Source organism: Paramormyrops kingsleyae, chromosome 21 (assembly GCF_048594095.1).
Source record: "Paramormyrops kingsleyae isolate MSU_618 chromosome 21, PKINGS_0.4, whole genome shotgun sequence".
In the NCBI taxonomy this organism is placed as follows: Eukaryota; Metazoa; Chordata; class Actinopteri; order Osteoglossiformes; family Mormyridae; genus Paramormyrops; species Paramormyrops kingsleyae.
This window is the reverse complement of record NC_132817.1, coordinates 19,707,386-19,734,953: the sequence shown is the minus strand read 5'-3', so window position 1 is coordinate 19,734,953 and position 27,568 is coordinate 19,707,386. Positions and strand designations below refer to the sequence as shown.

The 27,568-nt window shown below is 47.0% G+C and overlaps 1 protein-coding gene across 2 annotated transcripts; it reads right to left on the bottom strand.

Annotated features, from left to right (window-relative positions):
- Nucleotides 1-293: 293 nt before the first annotated feature.
- On the bottom strand, nt 294-25,584 carry LOC111840998 (ribonucleoprotein PTB-binding 2-like). Of its 2 annotated transcripts, XM_023806404.2 has the most exons (15): nt 25,126-25,581; nt 22,218-22,284; nt 14,999-15,468; nt 8,852-9,043; nt 7,563-7,656; nt 7,035-7,117; nt 6,135-6,233; nt 5,810-5,924; nt 5,392-5,633; nt 4,137-4,248; nt 3,765-3,919; nt 2,566-2,655; nt 1,991-2,104; nt 1,400-1,579; nt 294-1,146 (listed from the first exon to the last, which is right to left on the bottom strand). In XM_023806404.2, the coding sequence occupies exons 1-15, from the start codon at nt 25,375-25,377 to the stop codon at nt 1,009-1,011; spliced, it is 2,403 nt and encodes an 800-aa protein (XP_023662172.2). In that variant the 5' UTR covers nt 25,378-25,581; the 3' UTR covers nt 294-1,008. The 2 variants fall into 2 exon arrangements, with proteins under 2 accessions (XP_023662172.2, XP_072560449.1); XM_072704348.1 differs by lacking the exons at nt 1,991-2,104; nt 2,566-2,655 and having other exon boundaries at nt 25,126-25,584.
- Between the last annotated feature and the right edge of the window lie 1,984 nt (nt 25,585-27,568).

The window sequence follows — 27,568 nt, the reverse complement described above, 5'->3', positions numbered from 1 at the left end:
CTGGAGGTCCCAGAGGAGCGAGGCGACAGTGCTAACCACTGCACCACTGTGCCACCCCCACTGTAAAATACACGTGCTAGACATCAAGCCAAATTACATTTCATGTGGATGTTCTGGGGGGGTGGGGGCAGCTAAATAATTATTCTAGAACCACAAAAAAAAAAAATCAGTATGGAAATTCTAGAATTAGCAGTAAGATGATCACTGCGTTGTTAAATGTTGGTCTTTAAGGCTTGGAGAAACTGATTATCTGTGGGATGGAGGACTCTTTCTATAAGAAAAAAAGGACTCAATACAATAGTACTGCATTTTTAATATAGTAAGATTACAAATGTGACTGGAGGTTTGAGCAGGTAGAAAATGCTCCATAGACATCAAATTGTATCACATTTTCAGATTTCAAACTCACCCAAAGCGAACTTGAGGATGTCACCAGAGAACCTCAATGCTAAAGTGCTGTAAAGACAGGCAGTCTGTCCCTTAGCAGGCAGGTTTATGGGGAAAACAGAGCTCCGAAGTCCCCACGGAACCATTACCTGTGAAGGTCCCCACTGAAGATGTTACCAATCCTGTTATTTCTTGGTCTTAGAACACCAGCTTCGAACGGAAGCAGACTTTCTCGATGCTCATCAAGTCTTGCGGCAGAGCAACGGCGTCATAATTATGTAGGAAACACATTAAAGGATTTTGTTCAAATATAATCCAAGACGGAAAATTGTCAAGGGATACCAGTGCTTTATAATTACATTAAATAATAAAGTTACATTCTTATTAGGGACTTTTTATTTCCCATTAGGAAGAAAATGAAAACATTCCTGGGGAGAGGAAAGGACATGACACACATCCCACAGGAAGACTGCAGATTCACAAAAACAGAGAGAGCATTGTACAGTTATACACTATTAAACGTTAATGCGTGTAAAGAGGAGACCATGAGTAAGGCCTGGAGTAAGCAGAGGAAGCGAGTACCGGCAGCACTTGGATGGCTCAAGCTACCAGAAGGCTTGGCTATATCCTCTTCTTCTTGTGCTGGTCTGCATAGAGAGATCCCGAGGTCCGGGGGGGCTGTCCTACAAGGGGCCTGTCTGGAGGCCCTTCCTGCGGAGTCGGAAAGTCCCGCTTGAGTGCCCGTGTCTGGCTCTGGTTCTGGCAAAAGAGAGAGTGCATACACAGACACGCCGTTGGGAAAAATTGCACCATCTGAACGTTCCGTTTCATTATCTTTTATTTTTTTTTTTAATTGCTGCACTCTTTGAAGCCTGAAAGGTCTCATCTTAACACCAACTATGGCTAAGGAGGACAATTACATCGACTGAGACTGTGACCACAACTCGGAATCAATGAATCTGGAACTCATGGTGTATGAGACAGCTGTGAAGCCGCCCAAGGCTGTACTTACATAGTAGTACTGGCTCCAGTCTGCGGTACCCTGTGCCGAGTGGGATAACGCGACCGACGCCGGAGCGATGTGCTGAATGCCCCCGTAGGCTGGCATAACGGGCACAGCACTGTACGGGGCACCGCCGTTACCAACAGACTGCAGCGTGTTGGTCAGGGAGGTTTTGGAAAAATCAGCCTCCTGCGGAGAGAGGAGAGCAAGACCTCCGTTGCTGCTCCTGATCAGACTATGAAGATACTCATGAATCAAATCCAGCTGTGTGCTCACATACAGACACATACACGTTTAGTATTCATATCACCCTAATCCTAATCATGACAACCTTAACCCCTACATCCAGCCCTAACCTTTACCCATAAGGTATCCAAACAATACACAAAACTTTAGGCTATTTTAGTTTTTCGAGTGCAGTCAGATTTTTATATAATTGAATTTTCCGTTGTAGGGGTTGACAAACTGTCCCCACAAGGGCAAAATGACAGGTTTTTAATCACATTGTGGGGACACACGCATGCACACACACACAGACCGACACACAGAGACAGACAGGCACGCAGACTGACAGACACACGTGCAGACAGACAGAATTACCTTGGTGGTGTCCCTGTGAGGGAAGTCCTGCACGGACATGTGTGTGTGTGAGTAGCACTGACTGACGGTCTGCATATAGGCACCATAATCCCCGTACGACGTGGTGCCGACATCCTGGGGCAGCCATGAAACAAGACAAAGCTAGAGCTAAACGAGACGGAAACTCGGAAACATCGCGGAGTTATTTTATTAAAGACTAAGACATTTAAGAGCAATCATTTGAAGATCTCAATTTTTACCCCCCTGCCCGCCCAATGTTGAAAAATAACGGTGTAACTGTGATGTGTCGACGTATCCGATTTAAACAAAATAAACTTGGTGTTTTAAAATCACTGATTTTAAACTTGCATAAAACGAGAACTTGTACCGAGTTATAGTTACTGTTGAGATGTTAACCAATCCTATCATCATCAACTTACATTTAAACTGAAAAACTGGATTACTCTGTCAGTGGTAGAGATTCAAGGCTCCCTGAGAGCGGGTAAAGACATCATGTGCAGTTCTGCGTGGCCTGGAGGCTTGTGGGTTATTTTAGTGTAGTGGCCATGTGCACGGACGACCCCCAGGGCCCCCACCCTCTCCTGCGGCTTCCCATAGTCGCTGTCCTGGGGGGCACCACTGTAGGCCTGAGCTTGGTAGTTCTGGTACCACTGCTGAATGGCTTCCTACAGGACAGACCATACAATCAAAAACAGATATCATGCATAAAACATATAGATGTTCGGTGGTTTACGATGGTCCGGCTTACGATATTTCTACATTATGACGGTGCGATAGCGAAGCATAATGAGCAGTAAGTAAACTGAACTCTGATCTGCTCCCGGACTAGTGATATGCTGCATGGTATTTTCTGCTGATGCCAGGCCGCATCCGCCCTTGCAGTTTCTGTTCATACAGTGTTTAACAACGTATCGTACAGTGTTTAACAACGTATCGTACAGTGTTTAACAACGTATCGTACAGTGTTTTTTTCGCTGTTTGACCAAATACACTTGTATTCATTCACTTACTTTTTAAATCACTGGCATTTAGTTATTTGCAGTAATTATTTAGTTATTCAGTGACAGCAGTTATTCACGTACTTATCGCATTTGACTTCATGTTCATCAGAGCGTAACTCCACTGTAAGTCGAGAAGTGGCTGTATGTGTACGTGTATATATAAAGAGCACACACAGTAATTTATGTCAAACAAGAATCTCCGCTTGGAATCAATAAAGTTTCTTAGTCTTAATGAAAAAAACATACTAACCCCATTACTGTTTCAGCATGGGGTGGGGGACCATTACAGGAAAAGGACGGAGGGCTGGTAGGCAGCACGCAGGGGGCTGGTTCCGGGCAGGCCTGGGAGCCCCCCCACCCCCCTGGCGTGTGTGCCACTCAGAACTGAGTCACAGCCACAGTACGTCAAGCGCAGCGCCAGCCAGGCAGCATGCGGGGTGCTCAGCCGGGAACGTCCCACGTATCTCGCCACCGGGGGCCCAGATGGGACGCGCCCCCCCTCTGCAGTGCTAATTCTGTACTGCACAGCCCACTGACACAACGTTTATAAGAGCATACAGTCATGGCACATGCCTGAGGGGGAGTATCGGGGGGGGGAAAAACAAAAAAACACACACACACACACACACACACACACACACACACGTCTGTCATGCTTTTTAAAGGCAGGTGGAACCGGGCTCCTATAAAGACACTCAGGGTTACACACAGCAGACAGAGAGGGGCGCTAGACCAGCCCACAGTGGTGCATGCTGGGATGGAGGCACAGTCACCTGGGAGTACTGCGGACCGTACTGTGACATGTAGTCCATGGGGGTGTCGTACAGGGCCGTCGAGAGCGGCGGGGCAAGTTTGGGTGCTAGTGCCAGCCCCCCAGCGAACGCATTGCCTTGAAGCGCTACGCTCGCTGCTTTACCGCTGGCGGGGGCTGGGTAGGGGGGAAAAAATAAATAAAGGTACAATTGAGTGCTGTTGAAAGCTGACCATCCCCCCCCCCCACCCACCCTGCGCCAGTTCAGAACAGAACCTGGTCTTTCTCAGCTACTGCAAACCTTTAAACAAGCTTCCCCCATGAGTGCGGATAGTGCAGTAAGAATGCAGTGTATGCACATACATGTCATTGGGGCCTTGTGGGGGGGGGGTACCTTGCAGGATGATGCCTGGCAGTACACTGGCCAGGTTCAGGTACGGGTTGGTGGGGATCTTCAGTTCCTTAGGAGGTTCCCCCAGCAGCGAGGTATGGTTGGCGGACAGAGCCTGAAGGGGGGCGGGAGCGACAGAGACTCAGCCGCTAGCCTGACACACGGACGCACCATTAATTTATCCTTAATGAGTCCACTGAGGACGACAGTTGTCATTAAATATGCGCGCCCCCCCCCCCCCCCATTCTCCCCCAAGGCCATTTTGGGAACAAATTATAACTTAAATTTTAATGAAAACCACATCAGTGGAGCGAACAACAGCGAGCGCATAGAACAGACAACATGACTGTCACTTGTCACAAGTTAAACATTTATCACAAAGGAAAGCGGCGGCTTCTGGATATCGTGCATTAAGTCAGGTAGGATCCCTGTCACCACCAGCCGCTAACCTCTCCCTGCCCTCTATGGGACCGTGAATAATCCAACAAGGTCAAAGTTACACCGACCTAGAAAACGTGACACGCTAACCCAGTTAAAGTAGCACGATTAAGGACGTCGACCCTGTACCCCGAAGGTGGCTCGCTCACACCCCTGGAGGACCCTGCAGTTATACCCTTGAGCAAGGTCCTTAACCTGAATTACTTCAGCAGACTATCCATCTATATAAGCTAGTAAAAATCCTCTTTGCATAAAATCATCCAAGAACCTACATGTTAAGAAGTAACATTTATTCCCAACATCACTGCAGTAAATGTGCTTCATCAGTAGCTCTGATTAAAAAATATATATATTTAAAATATCAGTAAATTTCCATTGTATTTAAATTTCCATTTTCCATTGTGAAACACACACGGCTTGTGTTTTGCATCTAAATCATTGGTGCTTGGTCTGGGGGGGTAGTGCCAAATAATTAAGAGGGGTCAGGGGATGATTTTCTGAAAATGCCAAAACATATTCTTTTATCATTTTGTTGCTTGATAGATCTTAGCAATCTGCTAAATTGCGTAGGAGATTACCCCCCCCCCAGGCAGAGCAAAATTGATCGTGTCCACTCCCTTGCTGAATGTTACCGAGGGGACCTTGGCTTTGTGTTGCTGATGGGATTTGAAGCTCAGGGAGACATGCTTAGCCCTGAAATAGCACATCTGCTGTCAGATCAGTGGGTTGGGAAAGTGGTCATGAGACTCCATGCAAAAAGTTTGAGAACAACTGCTATAAATGAGGCAGAACCGGTTTCTGCCAGTAGAGGGTGCCGTACCGGGCCGGCAGTGCTGCTCTCATTGGCTTTGGGGGCTGTGGAGTTCCTGCGGGCGTGCTGCAGGGCTGACGCCATGGCCTTCGTGGCCCCGGGGCCAGAAGGCGGCTTGTCGGTGGTCAGGGGCCCGTCGGGCTCACTGCAGACTGGTAAGCCCAGCATCTGCCTGCTGGGAGGGTAGTGCACGAGCCCCGAACCACAACTTGAGGATTTGGCAGCGCCGTGTGCTGCATCCTGAGATGGGTCTAGACAGGGTAGTCGAGAAATATACAGAAAGTTGGGAAGGGAATCATCAAGGGACACTGGCCACTGTGGAGGAAAAGCAGTTGGACCTTAAAGTCGCTTAACTAGAACATATTCTTATCCAGCTACCCGAACAGTGCTATTTTATTTAAAGCTGTTAGCTTCCGTTTACACGCACCGCTAGGACAGTCTCCCAGCAGGCCCTTGCCTGGGGAGATCAGGTCCATGGCTTTCTGCAGCAGCGCTCTGGAGGGGTCCCCCAGAAGGCTGGCAACGGAGGCCTGTGAGGCAACCTTAAAATAAAGATGCACAAGTTACTAGGGAGGAGTGAGGAGGGAGCAGGAGGACAGCACATTAAACAGGCCCCTGTGCTGACCTTTCCTGTCCAAACAAAGTTGGGGAAGGAGAAACCATCACTCTGCCTGCAACATTAGGGTTGGGGGGGGGGGCTGCCAAGCGGGGAGCATCTTCACAGACACGCCGGGGGGGAGGGAGACACTCACACTGCTGACGGGCTTCTCTTTGATCTGCACCAGCTGCTGCTGGGCCAGCTGCATCTGAAGCAGATTCTGTAGCATCAGACTGTTCCCCAGCAAGGCATTCTGTAGCGAGGAGAGCGTATTCAGTGGGGGGGGGGGGGGGGGCCTCGGACATGCCCAGGTGCTGGTGTGCAAACGGGGTGCCACGACACACCATGCTGCTCTCATTTCATTATAGGTCTGACCACCTGATCACCATCCAAATCGCTGACTACGGAAACCTCTCCCCCGCTATACAGGAAACACGGCCAGCTCACCGACCAGAGGAGCTGGTATTCATAGTCTTCATCGTGACTCTGCAGAACCCAGCTCACTCTTACGGGAGACATGTTATAAACCGGCTCCTCGCCCGAGTTCAGAGACAGGTTTTTTAAAAAATGTAGGAAGAACTTAGCTCATAGATGGGGAAAATTATACATGCATCAGGCGTGGATGAGATGCATCCATGCAGAAGGGATGCAGATGGGGAATTGGGGGTGTGTCAGACCTCTGAGTGCCGGCACGTTGCTTTGTGTGTGATCCTTTAGGTATCCTTGTTACAACGCATTATGTAAAAAATGCTGCATTATATAATAATGCAACAAAATGTAACAAATTCTCATCACATAATGCAATGTTATTACACAATGCGTTGTCACACTGTGCTTTACGTAATGACACCACATTGTGTAATAACTCGGCAAAATGTAATTTGTAGACTATTATGATTTTATATAGCAACATTACCCTATTATTACCATCATTTAATCTGTTACATTCTGTCGAGTTACCACATAATGCAACATTATTACATAATGTGTTGTTACAACCCCTCCCTTCTGTGCACATGAAGATCCCAGCCTGCAGTTAGATCTTACATCTTACCTGCTGAACCTTTCCCAACTGGACCAGTGCTGATGTGAACGGAGGCCGCAGAAAGGGCAGGCCTTGTGGCTGTGCGAACTTCCCTGGAGATGGGAATGGGGGGGTAAAACACAGGCAGCGGCACACAGTGAAGGTCAGTGTCATGTCTGCCATCTCTTTAAAAAGAAAGCGAGACGGCAGCGGGCTTCAGAACGACCGAGAAGCGTCTCGTTTAATCAGCTGCTAAGATTAGCAGTGGAATTCCTTAAAGGTATGAGCCGAAAGCCCTTTGATTTCCTGGTCCCACCTTCCTTCACTTTGGGATGTGACTCAGCACTCTCGCTAAGTACAGACACACGGCTGGGTGAATCATGTTAGCTCACTGAAGGAACACAAATAACACAAAGAGAGAAGAAACTTTTACATTTTTCTCTAAATAGACCAAACACTAAATATGATATTTGTCTCCAAAGACTAAGAGCAATTTGAGGCACCAGAGACTTCCCGCATACACCCTGTTCTCATAACGGATGGACCGGACTCACTCACCTGTGTGTCTGACCCCGGTCAGGTACGGCCGGAGCAGAACCTGCAGGGCGGCTGGGCTGGGCTCAGGAAGCAGACCTCTCCTGCTATTGGACATCTGTGGGAACACAGGGAGAAGCCCGCAGACGTCAGCCTACAGGGCAGAGCCAGGGAACACTCACAGACAGCCGTGCAGCACAGTGACTGCGGAGTCACAGACGAGCGTCTGGTTGTCACATCCACCGAAACCCGAATCCGAAAATCAGCCTGGTTATTCAGGCTGAACCGGTGGCCTGGCCAGAACCAGAACATTTAGCACGTGTGAATTAATGAGCCATTCGGTTTGGGAAATCAATTTAAGAGCCACTTTGGCTCAATGAGACCTTAAGACTTGCGATGTCAGTAGCACCTGAGTATGTGGAGACAGCAGGCAGGGACACTTGAACCTCCCTCATTAGGACATCCCTGCAGTCTCGTCCCCCCATCCTTCGAGAAGAGCAAATCTATGCCCCCCCCCCATCCCCATCGCAGCCCTAATCACATGTGGCAGGCAGAACTGGGAGCACAGTGGATCCTCAGCGCCTTCGGAGTGGAGACAGCGCTCTTGTTGACGAGCATGAGAGCAGGCAGCTAGATGATTTCAAAAATAGTGTGTTTTTCCTGGGTTGCGGGCGGCATTCCGGGACGGACACCAAGCGCGGAGCGTGCATTTAGCACGAAGCGCAATCTCGCTGGCAACGTGTCGGAGGATGTCCATCGCCATCTCGACTATTAACAGACCAGAGACTGGAGTCCTACAGAGTGACATCTTCCACGGCCTAATTAAAGGTCATTCGACTGGAAGAACCTCAAGCCCACTTCGGGATGGTTCACCAGTTACTGGGCTGGCCCGGCACCCCAGGCCACTGCGATGTTGTAGGGAAAGATCCAGTTTCAATCGGTTGCTGTGAAGATGATGTTATTTTTAAAAGATTAATCCCGGCTAATGCCTCATTGTCACAATATGTTGGAGGAGAAGCAGGTGATGGAGAATCACATTACATTCATCTGGCGTTCGAAACTGTTTGGGCAGCCCTGTCCATTCCTATGTGTAATCAGAGAATTTCTGGTGCTGGACATCGCACTGACATCCACCTCCTGCACACTGACCAAAAAAAGCCCCCTCTGGCTTTAGTAAATTTGGAAACTGTAAGCTGAACATATTTTTTATTGTTATCGACGTATCGTCAGCCAGGCCTCTGTCTGCTCTGTAATCTGGCCTCAAATAGCGCCTTGGCCAATTCCTGAAGCAACCAGCAGGAGGAGCCACTCACCACGCCCTGCGCCGCTATCAGAGCAGCCAGGGTGCTCCGGCCGGACGTGCCGGGGGCGCACAAGGACACGCGGATCTCGTGGCCCCCGACCAGCTGCCGGTCCATCTCCATCAGCACATCTTCGGCCTGCTCTGCAGTCTCATACTCCACCACGGCGAATCCCCTCACGGAGCTGCCTTCATCCTGTGCCAGCTTTGAGGAAGAGGAAGCAGGACAGTGGTAGCATAGCATCAGAAACCACAGCCAAGATATGCACTATATTACTCATCTAACAGACACCTATCTCAAATGACTTACAGTAAAGGGGATATAATCTGTGTGCACTCCATGGGATTTAAACTCATGACCCTTGTGTCGTTGCCAACATGCGCTGCTTGAGCAACACGCGTGCACCAACAGCACATACGCAAAGAGGTTTGACGCTATGACAATCAGTGCTGAACTTACTCCCTCTACAAATTGCTTTCCCCCTCCTTTTAGAGCACAATTACACACGGCGCTTATTTGGTTACCAAATCTGGAGGTTTCCCATCATGCATCGGGGCTAACGATGTGCCCGTTTTCAAATTCTGCTGCCGACAGATTGAAGCAACCCTAAGGCCACGTAAACAATGTAACACTCTCCCCTTCCCCACTATATCTCTGTTTCATTTTACAGACACGCGCTCAAAAAATTTTAGCCATTCATTGTACTAGAGCAGGGTTATTCAACTCACGGTCCTCGAAGTCCGAGCACTGCTGGTTTTCTAGCCTTCCTTTACCTGTCAGTCAGGTGAGAAGCCTCTGACTAATCAGAATCAGTAAACAACTAACTGGAAGAACTGAAAACACGGCCTGGATTTGAAATCGAGGTCCAGAGTTGAAGAACCCTGTACTAGAGCCTGGCTACAGATCCACTGTGAGGCTAATCCAGTGAGAAACTGAAAATACAGTGTGGGATGTGAGATCCATCCATGACTCATTCTGAAATACCGCGGTATAGAAGAGGAATGGTTTTTGTTCACTACAAGTATGGGAGTTGTTTTTGTTTCCCGTTGTTTGGCTGCTAAAAAACACACTTCCTGCATAGTTGTTACTGCTTAGTTTAATTCATTGTCATGTGCAGACTGTTCAATTCAATATTGTTATCATATTACTCACACATACATATACAGATGAAGAGCAAGTTGGCCTGACCCAAATCGCGACTGTTTTGCTTTATTTTGTATTCAATAAATCCCCCTCATTCAAAGGACCATAAATACAGACAAGATCAATTTGGAAAAGAAATACCTGAGCAAGGTGGACATCATAGAGCATTTATCTTAACCCTTATTAAGATTTAGTATAGTCTCGGAGAAATTAAAGTTAAGCAGACATTATGCAGCAGTAGCATAACATACTCAAAGAAATATTTCCTTTAAGCAATCATTCTGTAACATTACAGCATTATTTAAAGCACAAATTCATTGGCAGATGGTGCTGTTCGTCCTTATATCCAATACAATAAACAACTATTAAATAAGTTTTTAAATAGTGCACATTATCGATTAAAAGGGATACTTCCAGTCCATCAGTGGACACGCCTCACAGTGGATGTGCAGCCAGCCCCTTCTCGTTCATTACCATGGTCAGGCAGCAGGGGGAATAGTAGTTAGCATCTCAAATAACAGAAAGGAAGTTTAATATGGGGGCACCAAAAGAACCCTGCTAGACCCTCGCTTTCTGTGTCCGAACAGCTTATGCACCAAGTCTTTTTCCTGAGAATGCTCCAACCCCATAACGACGACGTAAACAGGCCTTTCAGGCACAGATTTCTTGGCTTGGCTCACTGTTGTGTCCCTTCAGCCTATAAACAGGTCTGCACATGGCACATGAAACATAAATAATCTCAACAGCTTGTTATTCAGTGTGAGCACTTTTACTAGGTGCTATCAGTTACCACTTTTACCCAAAAGAGGGGATTCTGGCTCAAATTACATGGCAAAACCTAGGGATATGGATAGTACTTTACTTAATAATAATTCTAAGTGAATATGATATTCACAAACTTAAAAGTCTAATCTATAAACCCAAAAGCTATTTAGCATAGTACCAACACAGCTGCTCATGGTTTACATTTTGAATTCGACTATTTGTTCAAGAAAGAGGCAGATGATGTCCGAAATACCAGCATTCGGAGTGATAGTACAGCTAAAATACTGACTGTGTGATTATTGCATTTAAATCAATTAACAGAAATGATGCGGCTTTCCTGTGAAAATAATCAACAGCCAATTGGGGTTCAGTCATTCCTGGACAAACAAATCCAAAATTACCAGACATCAGTCCTCAGCTAATGACTGATAAACAAGCCCCTGAGAACTGATGTCTGGTAATATCAATAAAGATGAATTAATAATGATCAATCGTTATTCCTTATATTTAGGCCCTAAATCACAAAAGTGTGTGGAAAAGGTCTTAACAGACTTCTCATGGCCCATGACGCTCCTTCTAGTTTACAGTTCTACACTCCTTATTTAGACAAAGTGGCAGCTCTATCGCTGAAGAGGAGACTGGAGAAGCCACAATGTGTCTTTTAAGCCTTTCAATAAACTATCCTTTTTGGCTATTTGTGCGCGAATTTCTCGACAGTTAATTGGCATCACAAAAAGAACTGAGATACCAAGCGGTTTGAGGATCTGGGCCTTCCCCGGAGATTCCCAACGGCAGGTCACACCTGTAAAGGAACGCCTTTTTAACAGGCTTTCCAGCTAGTGTATCTGCCCATAGGCTGCTCCGGTGATGGGGGCCCTGGGTGAGCTGGTGACAAAGGCCTCTTTTTGCAGAATAGTTTTTGAGAGAATGAACAGCATTTTGGGGAAGCAGGTTCCAAAAAGGTTTGGGTGGAACTCGAAGACTTGTTGGAACTGTGGAAATTATGTTTGAGAAGAGGTGTTGAGTTTCCTTAGTTTGAATAGTGGAAGGACTAGAATTAGACCTGAACTGAGCACACTGAGGATCAATATTGCCAACTTAATGTTACTCTGCCCACCAGGGGATTTGAACCAGCAACCATCCAATCATGAACATGAAGTCCTAACCTGCACAGTCACATACCACCCCAGGATGGGATTCAGCAGAAGGTGCGTTAAAGCCCCTCCTTTTGCACATGGAAAATGGGTTAAAGTCCCACTTGAGATTTCAGAAGCCAGTAGGAATTCCATTTAATGGATAAGGCTGCTTCTCAACTTCTGTGTTTGAAACAAAGGGGAAAACTCCAGATTGAATCGGTTGCGTGTGTGTTGTGTGGAGACTGAGTGTCTTTCCCCAGGTCATGCATTCCTGTCCTTTCAACAGAGAGGTCAGTTGAAGTGAGTAAGAGACAGAGTGCTGGAAAGGAGACAGGGAAAGTAAGAGATGAAACTAAACTGGCAAGGGGTGCAGTGGGACTACAGCCAGACCTAATAAAGGAGGAGGGAGATGCACCAAAGCACAATGAGGAGGAAGATCTCTTTCTGGCGGCCATTTTGGCTCACAGACCACCTCCTGCAACGCTTCAGTTGCAGGACGTGTACCAATAGTGCAGAGATCAGCCACACAGTAGTTACCTGTGCAAAGGCCATTCCAGACAGGCAAGGGGAATAGACAGCTCCATCAATGCCAACGTGGAAGTCACGTAAAAGAACGAGGCACCTGTCCTAAGCAAAGAATTCATGCAGCAAATCTGGCAGCGATCTTAAGTCAGGCGGCGAGAGTGACAGCAGCGCTGACAGCAATCTGGGTGAATCACGGAAACATGGCAGCCGCCCGGAAGCCCTGAAAAAGGGCAGGACAGCCACTAAAATGCTGCCACAGCGTGAGTTTTCTGGTCCGGGGGAAGGGAGCTACAGTGTGCACATCGTCCTTGGACACCTTCGCAGTTAAGGGACATAGCGGCGTGGAGCGGCGGGGGATCTTAAAACGGACCCGGCACACTTTCAGAAATATCTGAGCGCAGCTGAGTGGCCAAAATCCCGCTTGGGGAGATACAAACATACTGCTAGACTGAGCTCGGATCTGCAGGGAAGCAGGCCGTGCTGAATGTGTGGTCAGCCTGACGAGCTCCCGACTGCCCTTGTTACTGCTTATTTCGAGCGCAATGCAGCGACATGACCAGGATGCCATACTGGGGTGGGCATTGGGTTATCTTGGCTGGGCACCAGCGTTTGATTTTATCAATGGTCTTGTGGGGGCTGGGAATGGCAAAAGGTTGTCAATTTGGATGACAACTCGGGAGGGGGTGTCGACGGATGATTCTATTAAATCACTATTGATTGGCTACATTTGGTGTGTGTCTGCTGGGTGGGCAATCTGTTTGGCTGGCCCACACATGGCCACGCCCCTGGCTGAAATCTCTCTTATGATAGGTGGGCACTAGAGTTTACTGGGCAAGACTGCGCCTCTCCGCTACGTTTCTCTTCTGTTACTTTCCTTCTGAGCCTCTCACCACACTGTCTTCAGTCTGCTGGCTACTTTGCGAGCGAATTCTTCAACATCAAGACTCCTGCTGTTAACCACAGTCTGTGACTGTTTCACAAGCAGCCGCTGTGATTGGGGGGGGGGGGGGCAGGCAAGTCCTTCCATAATCATTACGTCACCCAGCAGGCTGAACCTCCCCCTCCCCCCCAGCACCCCGGCCAAACAAGGGAGCCGTTAAAAGCTTAAAATCCCAGATCCTGGAACGTGTGACCTTTCGGAAGCCGGACAGAAGTCGTAAATTATATCAGAATGTAAGGAAAACACATTTCAGTTAAGAACCGTACAGACCCATAAAATTCACACCTCAAGACTGCAGAAAGCCAAAGACTTGCTGTTAATATGCTGAACGCCCCAGACGTCACAGTCCCTCATGCTCGAGGGTATTGCACCATTACCACTGGAAACCGCGCGCTTTATTCGTCTTACAGTGAATAGCGAGAATGTTTCTGAAATTAATCTTAAGCGTAAACCCTGCTTATCACATTCTCCAGCACATCTGGCTTAACATGGAGCAGCTGCTTCGGGCACTAAACTCCCTACAACTGCGGTGTCTGCCACTAAAGAGTGAGACCAAGAGCAGTCAGCGGCCCATAAACAGCCAATCAATGCACAGCGCCGTCAGGAGGACAGTGGGGGATTTATGCAAAAGAAAAAATTATATATATATTACATATAAACAAACAATCTGTATGGCAGCCACAGGAAATCGCTGGGAAGCTTAGCATGAAGCTGCTGGATTTAGAGTAGAGCTTCCTGGGACAGGCGCTTGAAGATGGCTGTACCCTTTGGAAAATACTCAACTCTCATTATGCCAAAAACATCAAGGTATGACTGTAAGCTACCCTTCAAGTGGGCATCTCAAAACTGCCCACAGAACATGCCTTGTGATGGACTGGGACCCTGTGCCCTGCTATTTCAGTAGTAATGCTGCTGTGTGAAAACTTCAGTAGCCCACCAATATCCTGGTCTAAATGTGTGTATGGTGTGTGTGTGTGTTGCATAGTCATGTGTACACATACACAAAGTATTAGGCAGTCAAAGAAAAGCTATTAAGCTTATGTTTAAAGCTATTTTTTCTGGGCAGTAAGTATATATTTGCTCAGAAAACAATACAATTGAACATTATTATATGAAGAGTACCTCAATAAAAAATAAACAAGAATTTCTCTAAAAAGATACTGATATCGTGCTGGATTTCGAGAATACCACCACTTAGGCTCCCAACCTTTCCACATATTCATACATTCCACGAGCTCACTAAATTAATTAAGTAATTAAGTTAATATAAATCAATAATTCAATGAGGTATTGATTAGCCAAACATGGTAGGCTAGTGGTCACTTGGTGTATTGAATGGTTGCTGTAAATATTTGGGTGACATTAGGAGATGTTTTTAAATGCCTAGACTGACACACTTTGATGAACATTATCAGTTTTGTGGCAACATTTAAAAAATATTTATACAGATAAAAATAGACCCTTGCATTTTACTGGAGACCAATTGTAGCACTGTTTCTTTGTGTAATGTTATGTTGTGTATTCTACTGTGTGATTCTACTGTGTGATTCTTGCAGAGAGCACCGACTCCCTCGTTTTGTTGTACATGCGCACAATGACGGTGAAGTTCACTTTGACTGGAGGACAGCAAGCGGAGGTGCTGGGACTCACCTGGCAGAAGACGGGGCTATGGCGCTTGCCAAGGATCTGGGCAAGCTTGTCGGCGTCGCAGCAGTCCAGGGGCAGCTTGTCCACGCAGAGGCACTTGGAGTGCAGGTGGGCGGCAGTCAATTGGTTGACGTCGGCCCACTGGACCATGAGGGCGCGGTCGCCCAACAGGCGGCCCAGCAGCTCGGAGCGTGCCCGCGACGCGGAGTCCTTCTTCATGTACTCCACGAAGCCGTAGCCCTTTGAGTAGCCCGTGCGCTCGCTGTACACCAAGAAGCAGCGCTCCGTGTTGCCGTGGGCGCGCACCAGCTCCTCGAACTGGGCAGCGCCGAAGGCGTGCGGCAGGTTGGTGATGCAGAGCAGCGCGTCGGTGGGCTGCAGCTGCACGGTGAGCTCGCGGCCGCGCACGCTGCGCTGGTGGAAGGAGCGGATGGCGTCCTGGGCCTGTTCGCCGTTCAGCAGTGTCACGAAAGCTGCGGGCGACACGGCGAGTGAGGGGCCTGGATAATGGCGGCTCGCAGATACCCAGCCACACAATTCACACGCAGGACACAGAGTCTGAGCACATACATTTATATGCAAGTGACTATCCATTCAGGACTGATCCAATCTGGCTAGGAATGAATGAGACCCCCCCTCCCCAGCAGTCTAGAGGGATACAGAATTTCATATTTCATAACCCCTTTTTCAACAGCCTCCATGATAAGCAAGGGGGAGGGGACACAAAAACAAACAGAACAGAAAGGAAAACAGCGGCAGGCACTAACAGCGACCGCAGCAGAAACAAAGGATGCCAACCCTAAGTGTTTGGCTGAGCTTCCTGATTAAACGTGACGCCGGCAAACGCAGACAGCCATTCTCCAACGCGGGTGACGGCGGTAAACGCAGGCGGCCATTCTCCAAAGCGGGTTACGGCGGTAAACGCAGACGGCCATTCTCCGACGCGGGTGACGGCGGTAAACGCAGACGGCCATTCTCCGACGCGGGTGACGGCGGTAAACGCAGACGGCCATTCTCCGACGCGGGTGACGGCGGTAAACGCAGACGGCCATTCTCCGACGCGGGTGACGGCGGTAAACGCAGACGGCCATTCTCCGACGCGGGTGACGGCGGTAAACGCAGACGGCCATTCTCCTACGCGGGTGACGGCGGTAAACGCAGACGGCCATTCTCCGACGCGGGTGACGGCGGTAAACGCAGACGGCCATTCTCCGACGCGGGTGACGGCGGTAAACGCAGACGGCCATTCTCCGACGCGGGTGACGGCGGTAAACGCAGACGGCCATTCTCCGACGCGGGTGACGGCGGTAAACGCAGACGGCCATTCTCCGACGCGGGTGACGGCGGTAAACGCAGACGGCCATTCTCCGACGCGGGTGACGGCGGTAAACGCAGACGGCCATTCTCCGACGCGGGTGACGGCGGTAAACGCAGACGGCACACTAACGTGGCGAGGAGGCACCTAATTACACGCCCCGCGCTCAGAGTTACTCAGCCGAGCGCCATTACAATGTTGGCCTCTGCAAGACTACCTGTTCAGCCATGAGAGTCCCCCCCCCACCCCATTCGCTATGCACATCTACACTTCGTGGAAACATAAGCCCATAAAATATGAGCGAGCAGCTTCCAGATAAGCGGCCATCGCTCACTACAGCCTCCCTGCACCAGTGGAGGGAGAAGAAACTGTGTCGAGGCTAATAATTTAAGCTTTCAAAGAAGAAAAAAAATTACTGCAGGTTCTTTGTGAACAGGTACAAACGGGGAGGACAACGGCTTGGAAAACAGCAGGAGGGGGCTTAGAATTGAGGAGCACTAATAATTGAGATACTGAGGCTTTTCAAACAGTCGTTCAACAGCCCATCCAAGCAGGACAAGGTTGTCAAAGTTAATATGCACTTAAGGGTCCCCAGACTTGTGCTGGATGATGACACGAGGCAGGCAGGCACCTGAAGACAGAGCCCATTTAAGGACGCCTTAAATATATAGTGCACTGTGTGTGTGTGTGTATACATACACACACACACACACACACACACACACACACACACACACACACCTAATATGTACAACCAACCATTCAACGTCAAAACCTGGATGATGACCAAGTATGTAACTAACAACAACAGAATGTGTGAGTTAATTGGGCTCTAGGTTGCCCTTCCACACTTAAAAACAACTTCGCAGCCTGTCCAGCTGGGAAGCCCGGAGAGCAGCTCAGCTCCCGCTGCGCTGAAGGCTAGTTAAAGGGCAGGGATGGTGGTGGACCTGTGCTTCAGCGTCTTGGGCTTACAGCCACGTTGCATCATCAGACTCCATCGAACCTCAGAGCCCTGTCACCCAAGGCAGACGCTCCTCCTTAGCGGTCTCCTCACCCGCCGTAGTGCCAGACTCACCCCGGATTTTCATCGCACGAGATCTGCCTTACTCCTGTTCGGGGAATCTTTTGGACACGTCTAAGCTGACACTTCCATCACCGTGCTGAGTTTAAGTATGTTTACAGTTCTAATTACCCATGGGAAAGATGGAGAAGTTAAAAATGTGAGGTGCTTCAAGAGGTAGCAGCAGAGGAGGGAAGGAGAGGAGGGAGGAGGAGATGACGATGACATTCTCAACCTTAAACAGTCCAGAAGTCCAAACCATGGCCAAAGGTCCTCGTTTAACACACACAAGATTCTCTTAAGAGTGCTGCCCTCTTTAGGGTTAACGTTTGATTCATATGCCAGGTGTTCAAGAGTCCTTTCCCCAAACACCCCGTCAAAAAAAAAAGACACTATTTTTAATAGAAGGCTACACTATACAGAGATGTCCACAGGTCAGGACCCACTGAGAGCCAACTAAATGCAATACAAAAAATAATAAGGCAGGACGCAGTCTTCTGAAGCAGTTACTGCAGTCACAAATGAAGCTAGTCTACTTATAACAACCTAAAAAATGTTTTCACTGGGATTTTCTTTTAATGCTCTTAATTTAAGGCTGCAATTTTCTGGGCTCATTCTGAGCATGTTAGATACATACACGTATACTTATTTATTGATATATACACAGACACCCACACAAAGCACACCCACAAATCTCACACCTCACACGCACAAGAACACAAAGCCGCAGCACCAGCCGAAAGCATGTAGCGTGGATTCCAGGTTAGGCCCACCTAAGCCCATAATAAACTCCAAACAAACACGGCAGCTTTAGGCTGCCACGTCGCTCCAGGAGTCCAGGGAATCAACTCATTTCCTCTGCAGGCCCCACATGAGCCACAGAGCAGTGGTCACTGTTAGGAGGTCAGGCCTACTTTGTAATGGTACAGACTCAGTAACGACTAAAGGCACTGGTTTTTCACCGGGTGACACAAGCTCCTCGCCGACCATGCGTACATTCGAATCAGGCTTCCCTCATCCTAATGCCCAGGGGGTATTTTAGCCAAGCAGACAGGCTGAGCCGCCGCCACCCCCCCGCAGCCTCATAACAGTTCAACACTATCATAACAAACCCGGCCCCCCCCATTACTCCCAATAACCGCCTCCCGCTGCGAGGCACCAGCTGTCCTCCGCGGGCAGTGGGACGAGGTCGACTCCCACGCCTTGGCGGAAAAAGGCACGGCGCCGGATCACTGCGGCGATGAGAAGGTACTAATTCCCCACAAAAAACACTGTCACCCTACACACGTGTTGGTGTCTTATGGCCAATATTAACGAACGTGGAGAGGCGGCGGCTCACCGGGCAACCGCAACAGAGCCACGCCGACGAGGCTTCATACCGGGCAACCGCAACAGAGCCACGCCGACGAGGCTTCATACCGGGCAACCGCAACAGAGCCACGCCGACGAGGCTTCATACCGGGCAACCGCAACAGAGCCACGCCGACGAGGCTTCATACCGGGCAACCGCAACAGAGCCACGCCGACGAGGCTTCATACCGGGCAACCGCAACAGAGCCACGCCGACGAGGCTTCATACCGGGCAACCGCAACAGAGCCACGCCGACGAGGCTTCATACCGGGCAACCGCAACAGAGCCACGCCGACGAGGCTTCATACCGGGAAACCGCAACAGAGCCACGCCGACGAGGCTTCATACCGGGCAACCGCAACAGAGCCACGCCGACGAGGCTTCATACCAGGCAACCGTAACAGAGCCACGCCGACGAGGCTTCATCTTTAAATATCTCCCTCCTGGTTTCTGTACGTTTTTTTCTTTTTTTCTTTATATAAAAATTTTTAAAAAAAATTAGGAAGGTGCCAACTTCAGTTATAAGAAGCCTGTTTGGCACTCGTGGTTTTCGATAACAGGGCAGACACCTCAGCATGCCGACTAGGGACCCAAGACAAAAAAAAAATTTGAAATTCCATTGTTGGTGAGCGAACCATTCTGGAAGATGAACCCCAGTAACTAAGTTTAAAACTGTGCACTACTGCTTCTATATTAAGAGTTCCTGAAGAGCTCATTGAGGGAGTGTGTTACATAGGACTTGTGCTGCATCACCTCGTAACATCAGAAGCCATCATTCATTTTCGATGATAGTGGTGGCTTGAGACAGGCTCTGGTATCAGGCTGTGGCACGTGCTCACAGCCAGAAAAAGCTCCGCCCTAACCCATATAGCCCCCAACAGCATGCGACCGCCCCCCCTGCCATGTCACGCGGTCCCAGCAGGGGTCCCAGTGGAAGCCAGAGCCAGATTTTACTTCTCCTTAAGGGGAGAAGCAGCAGAGCAAATTATGACTGACTGCATGAACATCCTTCTCTATATGATTTCCAATACGGCACCCTGGTTCTTCATTGTAGGAGGACATCAGCTTCCTTCAGCTAGTGGGGGTGTAACAGCATTAAATTTCCAACTGTATACCTGAGATTCTGATGGTGGCAGTCTTAGCATTTACTGAAGCACTGAATTTACTGAAGCAAGAATCATGAGACACTTCGTTCATCCTGCAGAATCTGTACAAAACGGACATCTGACCCAGCACCATATTTATCATGATGGCGGTCACACACACACACACACACACACACACACACACACACACACACACACACACACACACACACACACACACACACACACAGAGCTATTTTCCCAGCATCCCTTGAGCCTGTGCTTCCCCTCCCATTCTCTGCTTGGGGACGCAGTGAGGAGGAGCTCGCCTTTTTCCTTACCGATTATTTTTTTTTAAAATTCTATTTGAGTTTCGCTTGGAGAAAGATACAGTGGGAGCTGCACACCTGGCACCTTGCCACAGCGTGCTGTCAACGGCTGTGACACCTGTGTGCATGCGTCTGTGTGCGCGCACTGGAGGGGGGGAGGGGGCGTTTCAACGAGCTTTAACAGCAGCACTCCAGTGGGGAAGAACCTATTATTAAGGTTTTACACTTAAAAAGGTGAGACCACACACCCTATTCACTGTCTGGAATTCATATTTTAACACATTTTCAGATTCACACAAAAAACAACAACCACCACCTATATCCAGCCATCTCCGTCAGCATAAGACGAGCATTATGGGTAAAATAGGTACGGGGGCACATTAATGCAGCTTTATTGGCGCAGTTTAGTTTGTTAGCTATGGGATATTTTATTCATATATCTCCTAATACTGATATGTCAGTAATAATCCAGTGCTTCATTATCCCATTATATAAGCTGTTTTAGCTTAATTGGAGCGGTTTATCTCTGAAGAGTAAACAGTAAAGGTGTTGCTGGTTTTTAAGCAAAAGAGCAGTTTGGTTTGCACATTGTAACTTGTGTAAGTAGCAAATCGAAAACGCTGATCAACGTTAATCAGCAAACACTCGACCTCTAACAGGCGTTTAGCTTGATGTTTTTAAAAGACGTGCTGGCAGGGTTCACTCCTAAAATAAAAAGGATGCTGGATTTATTCACAGAAGGCGTCTCTGCACTTTTAAAATGGTGGCACGCATGGAGTGAAATATGCGAGGTGGAATATCGCCTCTCGGTGCCATACTGTTACCTGGCTCTTATATAATATGTACACGTTCTTTGTTTCGTTTGCTAATCTTAGAGCCAGGCGCAGTAATGAGGTATATCTATGCAGTACTTGCTCTGACATGGTCTAACACTGTGTCATATGCAGGGGTAGAACTTAAGAATATTTGCTACTGGCCATCTAAGCTAGTTCAGTAAAAATGTAGTCCAACATTGAATTTTCTTTACTAGCCAGTGGGCTTGTGTTCGGTTTTCTGTACACTCGCCTTCCGTCTAAATTATTAACTGCAGGCGAGTGGCCGAGCTTAATTTTCAGACCTCTTCATACATTTCAAGCCTACAAAGGTTACGCCTCATTTCTGTGAGCTACGTATAAAGCAGCGAAAACATTTTCTGCTCTATAAGATTTCCCCTTCAACATTTTGCCCAGAAAATATTTGACAAATAAGAATTACCAGTGTAAGGTTTAGTTTTTTAGATGAGCAATGAATTCTTTATTCGGGATGATTATTGGATTGGATTATTATTACTTTTTGATATAGATATCACCAAGTTTTGTAAAAGGTTATATTTGAGTTGCAAATCCAATGACAAAATCAGCCACCATCGGAATTTATCCCAGTATTTGTGCTGCACGTTGATGAGCGTCAGCAGTCACTGATATGACCTCAGGGACGTCACTAGCAGACGGGACCTGCTGAATTCCCACGTAGCCAGGCCACTCTGCTTTCTGCTGCCAAACGGAAAGCAATGACGTAGCTTTGATCAATGGCGGCACCTAGCTGAGAATGCCGAATTCGTGGGCCCGGGGCTCAATGTTAAGCGCCTTTGCACCGTGACAAGATCTTGTGTAAATCCCTGCTGCATGTTAACCATTCACACTGTCTCATTTCAAGGTGATGAAAAGACGAAACTCATACAGGAAGTGGCAGCTATGAAGTGCACATGCATTTTCAGACATAAAACAACACAAGGCAACATATTATTAGGACAACTACCAGATAATGCTGGCACGCAAAGACATTGACATGTATTTGAAAATTCACACAACTTGGAAAGAAACATATCATTTGATAAAATAGCAAGACATGAAAATGTAATAAGCATTATCAAATTCTGAAAATTTGTATTTTAAAGATGGAACGCATCCACTGTTAATGGTCTAGGATAAACACTGTCGGAGGGAAAACAGTTTCACTTTCTGATTGTATCCTTGCCAAAAAAAAGTTAACTATTCAACTCTACCTGAAAATATCTTGTATTTTATAAATGATTATTACCTGTTCCTTTGTTTTTGTCCACATAACAGTACTTCAGCTCATATGATCTCAAGACATCATGGACCTCCTGTTGGAAGAAGAGATTAAGAAAAATTATCAAGATCTGCATGTCAGCGTAGTTGTGATTAATAATAAATGTTTATTTTACACTATAAAAGAGAAAACACACACACTAAAAGAAGATATATTTTCTATGTTTTTTCAAACTGGTATAGCATTATCATATATTCAGGTTTAAGGTTTTATTTTAAACACGCACAGAAAAATCTGTCAGTCATAACGTTAAACAAAAAAAAAACTAGCATGAAGATTTAGGAATTTCTCAGACAACCCGAGTTTTCATGCAAAAAGTTCATTAAATCTGACATTAATACCCTTCCAGTCTTCCAAGCTTACACGAACTGAATAAACTACACATCCACACCCAACTGACACACCCAGGCACTTGATCCATTAGGTCACCTGGACATTGATTATGAACAATACCATTGAACCAAATATTTAATCATGACAAAGCATTATGGCACTGCTAAAGCACAAGAAACTTCCCACTTGTTTTACCTCAAGAAAACAAAAGCTGGAACCAAGAGGTACATTTCAGTTCCTTTTTTAAATACATGTGTTTCTGGCAACTTATTCAACAAACAAAAAACCAGGAACTTCAAACAATGCAAAAGCCCAGCACCAGCATTAAAAGATTCATTATTGGTTTGATATTAGGTTTATTCTACCAGTTTTTTGCAAACAGTCTAAAATTTTAATCTGTCTCAATTTTTTTCCCCAACATGAAGCATCTGAAACAGCTGCAGCAGCCATCAACATCAGCATAGGGGAAATGTAATTCCTGCTTTTCGATGAACATTTTCGAAGCCTGACAGACCGATCAAGTTTAATAAGACATTCCCTAGGACTGACAGCATTGACAAACCGGAAAGAAACCCCTCAAGTTAAATGCTAAGCAGCAGAATTATGATGATGATGGTGCAGACTTGTATTGCTGTAGTCTTGCTTTCTGGTAACACAAAGGGCAGACACTCCTTTGCTGTGCCAACCTGGTGTGGACAAGATCTTTTACTGCAGACAGTGAGGAGGAGACCCAGTACTCTTGCCAGTAGCCCAGTACACTTGAGTACGACAGAGCAGTTCTTCATCAAAAGGTCACAACAGGGCAAAAGGAACACCGTGATTCGAGGCAACGTCTGTAGGAAGAGGTGGAAACCGTCTGCACATGCCCCAAGGGCATGTGTGTCTGCAGTCTGAGGCTGTCAGCGGTGCTTCTCAACACAGTGCGTCGACAGGTTTACTGAACACCAACGATTATGCCTAACTGTTGAGATGAGGTGGGCTTTTCCAAGCATAACAAAGACAGTTCTGAAGGACGAGATCAGCGAACATCTGCTGTTGACAGACAGAGCATGACGCACACACACAATCACCATCAGGACAGGAGGCTGTCAGAACAATCACATTAACTTACAACATGCGCTCTATATAAATGACTCAGCTAGCCTCTGTGTCCATGGTCAGAGTTTTCAACTTCTAATGAGGTTTACCTGCAGCTAAGGGGCCCTAAATAATTAATCTGTTAAACTGATCACCAGTCTCAAATGGGAAGGTGCTCACCTCCTTATGGCACACCTCTCAGTATTCCATTATTTTTAGATCATTTATACACTACTCTCACCCAGGAAATGATAGGAAAGCCATCCCAAGACTGAAACAGCCTCTAAAATGACTGTATACAGCCATATTAGGCAGGGGAGGTCACACCGACTGCTCGATCAAATGGTATAGGAACCATATTTTACCTCATCAATTTTCTCATTCACATACTCGGTATCATACCACCTGTAAAACAGGACTGGAGTATCTATGCATGCAAAGTTAGTACAGCACAAAGGAAAAGTTGAGATAACTTTAGCCATCAGCTTTGAGAATCAGCCAAGCCTAAACAGACTATGTTTTTGCTCTTTTCCCATGCTAACAATTGGAACCGAATTATTTCCACTATGGCCCCGTTCATTTCATGCGAAAACCAGACCTCCAGTCTAATTAACGGGGTTAACCAGTCAGCTCATCCTAAAACGCCCCGTTTTTTTTGCAGATTTAACAGTGGACAGCGCTCCAAAAAAACGCTCCCTATCTAGACAGGCACTGCAGTAAAAAAAAAAAAAAAAACAACACCGGCGTACGTTAAACCCCTGAATCGTGTCGTGTCCATTTTAGGCGTTTATTAAGCGAGTCACCGGCTAATCGCCATGTTGTATCAACCCATAGAGCGCAGGGTCATTCGCGTCTGTCATGCTGACGGGAAGACGCACCTGGCAAACTATACGCTTTAGTTCTGTAACCGAACGAGAAAAAGACAAGTATCACGAACTTTGTACGAAACCATTCACGATTACCGGGGTAACCGCATTTATAAAGATATCAATAATTAAAAATATATCATAAAGCATAGAATGACAACGTAACGTATTAACCCAGCAGGATATTAATGAAGGGGAAAAGTCACCAATAATTCGTATAGTCATTTTGTCCGCTCTTTCAGTGTAGGGGGAGTGCGGCTCGAATATCATCTAGGCGGAGAGACGCCGGCGGAGCGCAGATCAAAGCGAGCAGCCGGCGCGTGCAGCCGCGAGCTGCGGACGTCAGTGCGTGTCCAGCCCGTCCGCGCCGCACTAGCCGGCTGCACTCAGGGGATGCGCAATGAGAGAAGTTTGCTCGAACTACGTTCTCAACTTAAGAAATGCATCTCTTAACAGGGAAGAAACTTCCTACACATACAAGAAACTTTCAAATAAAGATACTCACTCGGGATTTATTGAAGTTATAGCCCCTACCAACATTCATTTTAGTGGTGCACTTTAACACCTTAAACCAGTCGTGTAGTTGCTGAATGACTCACCTGACTAGTTGTGTCTTGAGGTAGGTTCTTGATCAAGATTTTTCTCCTGTTGCTTAGCTCCCTGTGAGTTTTTTCCAGCCTTCTGTTGATTTCCTCTGGCGGTAGATGGTGCAGCGATCGCAGGGTAAGTCCCTCGGATGCCGTGGATTCATCCTGTCGACTCTCGGCAGGGCTGTCGGAGTTTCGAAGCAGTGCATTTTCCTGCATTAACGCATGCACGCTCGGCGGCTGGATGGAGGAAGTCGCCGCCATTTTGAAAAAGCTCGATGGCAAGTAAGTGGAAGTAGCGGAGGGTCTCGTCCGTTTTACAGTCGTTCAATCTACTCCGGCGGGTGGAAAGGTATAAGCTTGCAAGCATCACGGTGTAACTGAAACAATCGTGTGCGCTGAAGGACTGGCGACCCCCATCGTTCAGAGCAGGAATAGCGGCCCAAGACCATCCCAACCTGCTTAACCACAAATCACATTTATTTTCTTCTCTAAATAAGGGGGACATGGAATTTTTTTTCGATTAGGACATTAGCTAAGGACGTATTAAATAACTGCGACTGTAAGTGTATTTTATATATATATATATCCTTTAGAATTCGCACGTTGACTATCTGTTGACTGCAGATTCAGAATAAAATGATTTCCGAGTCTAACACCTCGCCCAAGTACAGTCTTGCTTTAGCGGTTCTGCAAATGCATTTATCGCGAAATTCAACTGCAAATCACGTTAAGAACGACCACTTACAAAGACCTCTTTTCACTCCTCATAGTGGTTTCACATACAATCCCTATTATAACATGCTCCGTACGGCATCTCCTTCAGAATGGCAGTTCCTAGGTTATATAATCTATATTTCCGTAGTGCTAAATGTATATCATTGCTCACAAACCTTTACTTCACATTAGGATAAAATTTCGAGTCCTTTACACAGGTTAATGTTATAATGTGCACACTGAGGAAGGCAACTCGCCGACACACATCTCTGTTGTGTGCAAACGTAGAATAAATCTGTGCAGCAAAGTGCGGCCACTTTTTAACTTGATCGACTTCTTTATTGTAGTCCAGCACTCTGACAACTATACAACTAGGAGTGAAGCCCGTTCTTCAGTACCATCTTAGCAGACCCCCCACTGAAGGGCCCCCATAGAAATGGTAGTTCCAGAAAGAGAATGGTTTGCATTCAGTTGTTGACACTTGCTGCTGAAAGCTCAGGGAAAGCAGCCCACCGAGTTCTCGGGGTGTGCGTTTATGTAAACATATTGTAAGGACCTTTAACCTCTGCCTGCACTCCTCCATAAGAGAGCAGTGTGGGAGCCTAGGAACTCTAAATTCGCACAACTGTTAATTCAGCTTCAGCCACTACTGTATTTCCAGAAGTTGTTTCTTGTTTAAACATTGTTTTTCCCCAAATATAAGCATTAATATTCCAAGTGGAACTACTGGCTCCCTGGACAGGGATGTGTGACTATCATGCTGAATGAGCAGTAAACTGGCAAATGTGTGCATGCAGGAAGTGTAGAAAATAACTGAGCAACACAATAAGTGCTGATCAGTATGTGTGAATTGATTCTGTGCTGCTGTTTAGCAAAGGATGGTACCTACATTTTTATTTATCCCCCCATGTAAGTTGTTGTCCAATTATAACACTTAGCAGCCAACACAAGAATCTCTAATTTTGTTTACCGTCATAATTCATTAATTTCCCAGAAACACTGTGTGTTTGTGTGATGCTTTTGGTTCCTGGTAACCAGATTCCTACTCCCAAAACAACAAGCTATGTTGCTTACATAGACTCTAGAGCAGTGTTTCCCAGTCCGGACCTCAATATCCCGGAGAAAATCCTTGATTTTGCTCCCTACGGAGCATGTTATAATAGGGATTGTATGTGAAACCACTATGAGGAGTGAAAAGAGGTCTTTGTAAGTGGTCGTTCTTAACATGAGGGAGCAAAAACATGGACCACTCGTGGGTCCCCAGGAACCGGGTTGGGAAACGCGGCTCAAGAGAGAATGAAGCTTCAGCAGACAGACAAACACACAGGCAAGAGAATCCAAATGGCAGAATGATGGTAGGAAACCACAGAACCTACAACAAAGCCACACGATTAAGGCACAAAACACCAGCTCCGCACACAACTGAAATCGAATCCATGACCCTAGAGGGTTGAGGTCACTGCTGTGCAATGGAGCCACTCTGTCACTATGCCTTGACAACTGTCCATTTAAAAAAAACAACAGCTACCTCTTAGCTGGCCTGGGATGCATCTGGCGACTGCATGTGGGTATGCACACGCCAGAAACAGCGAGTTAAAATGATACAAACAGCTGCAATGCAACCTGGGTACAGTCATTTCAAAATTCAAGTATGCACAAGGGACCAATTAAAAAAGGGAAATCAGTGGAATACAGACAGACAAGACAATGCATTCCAAGCCAAGGGGAATATTGCAGA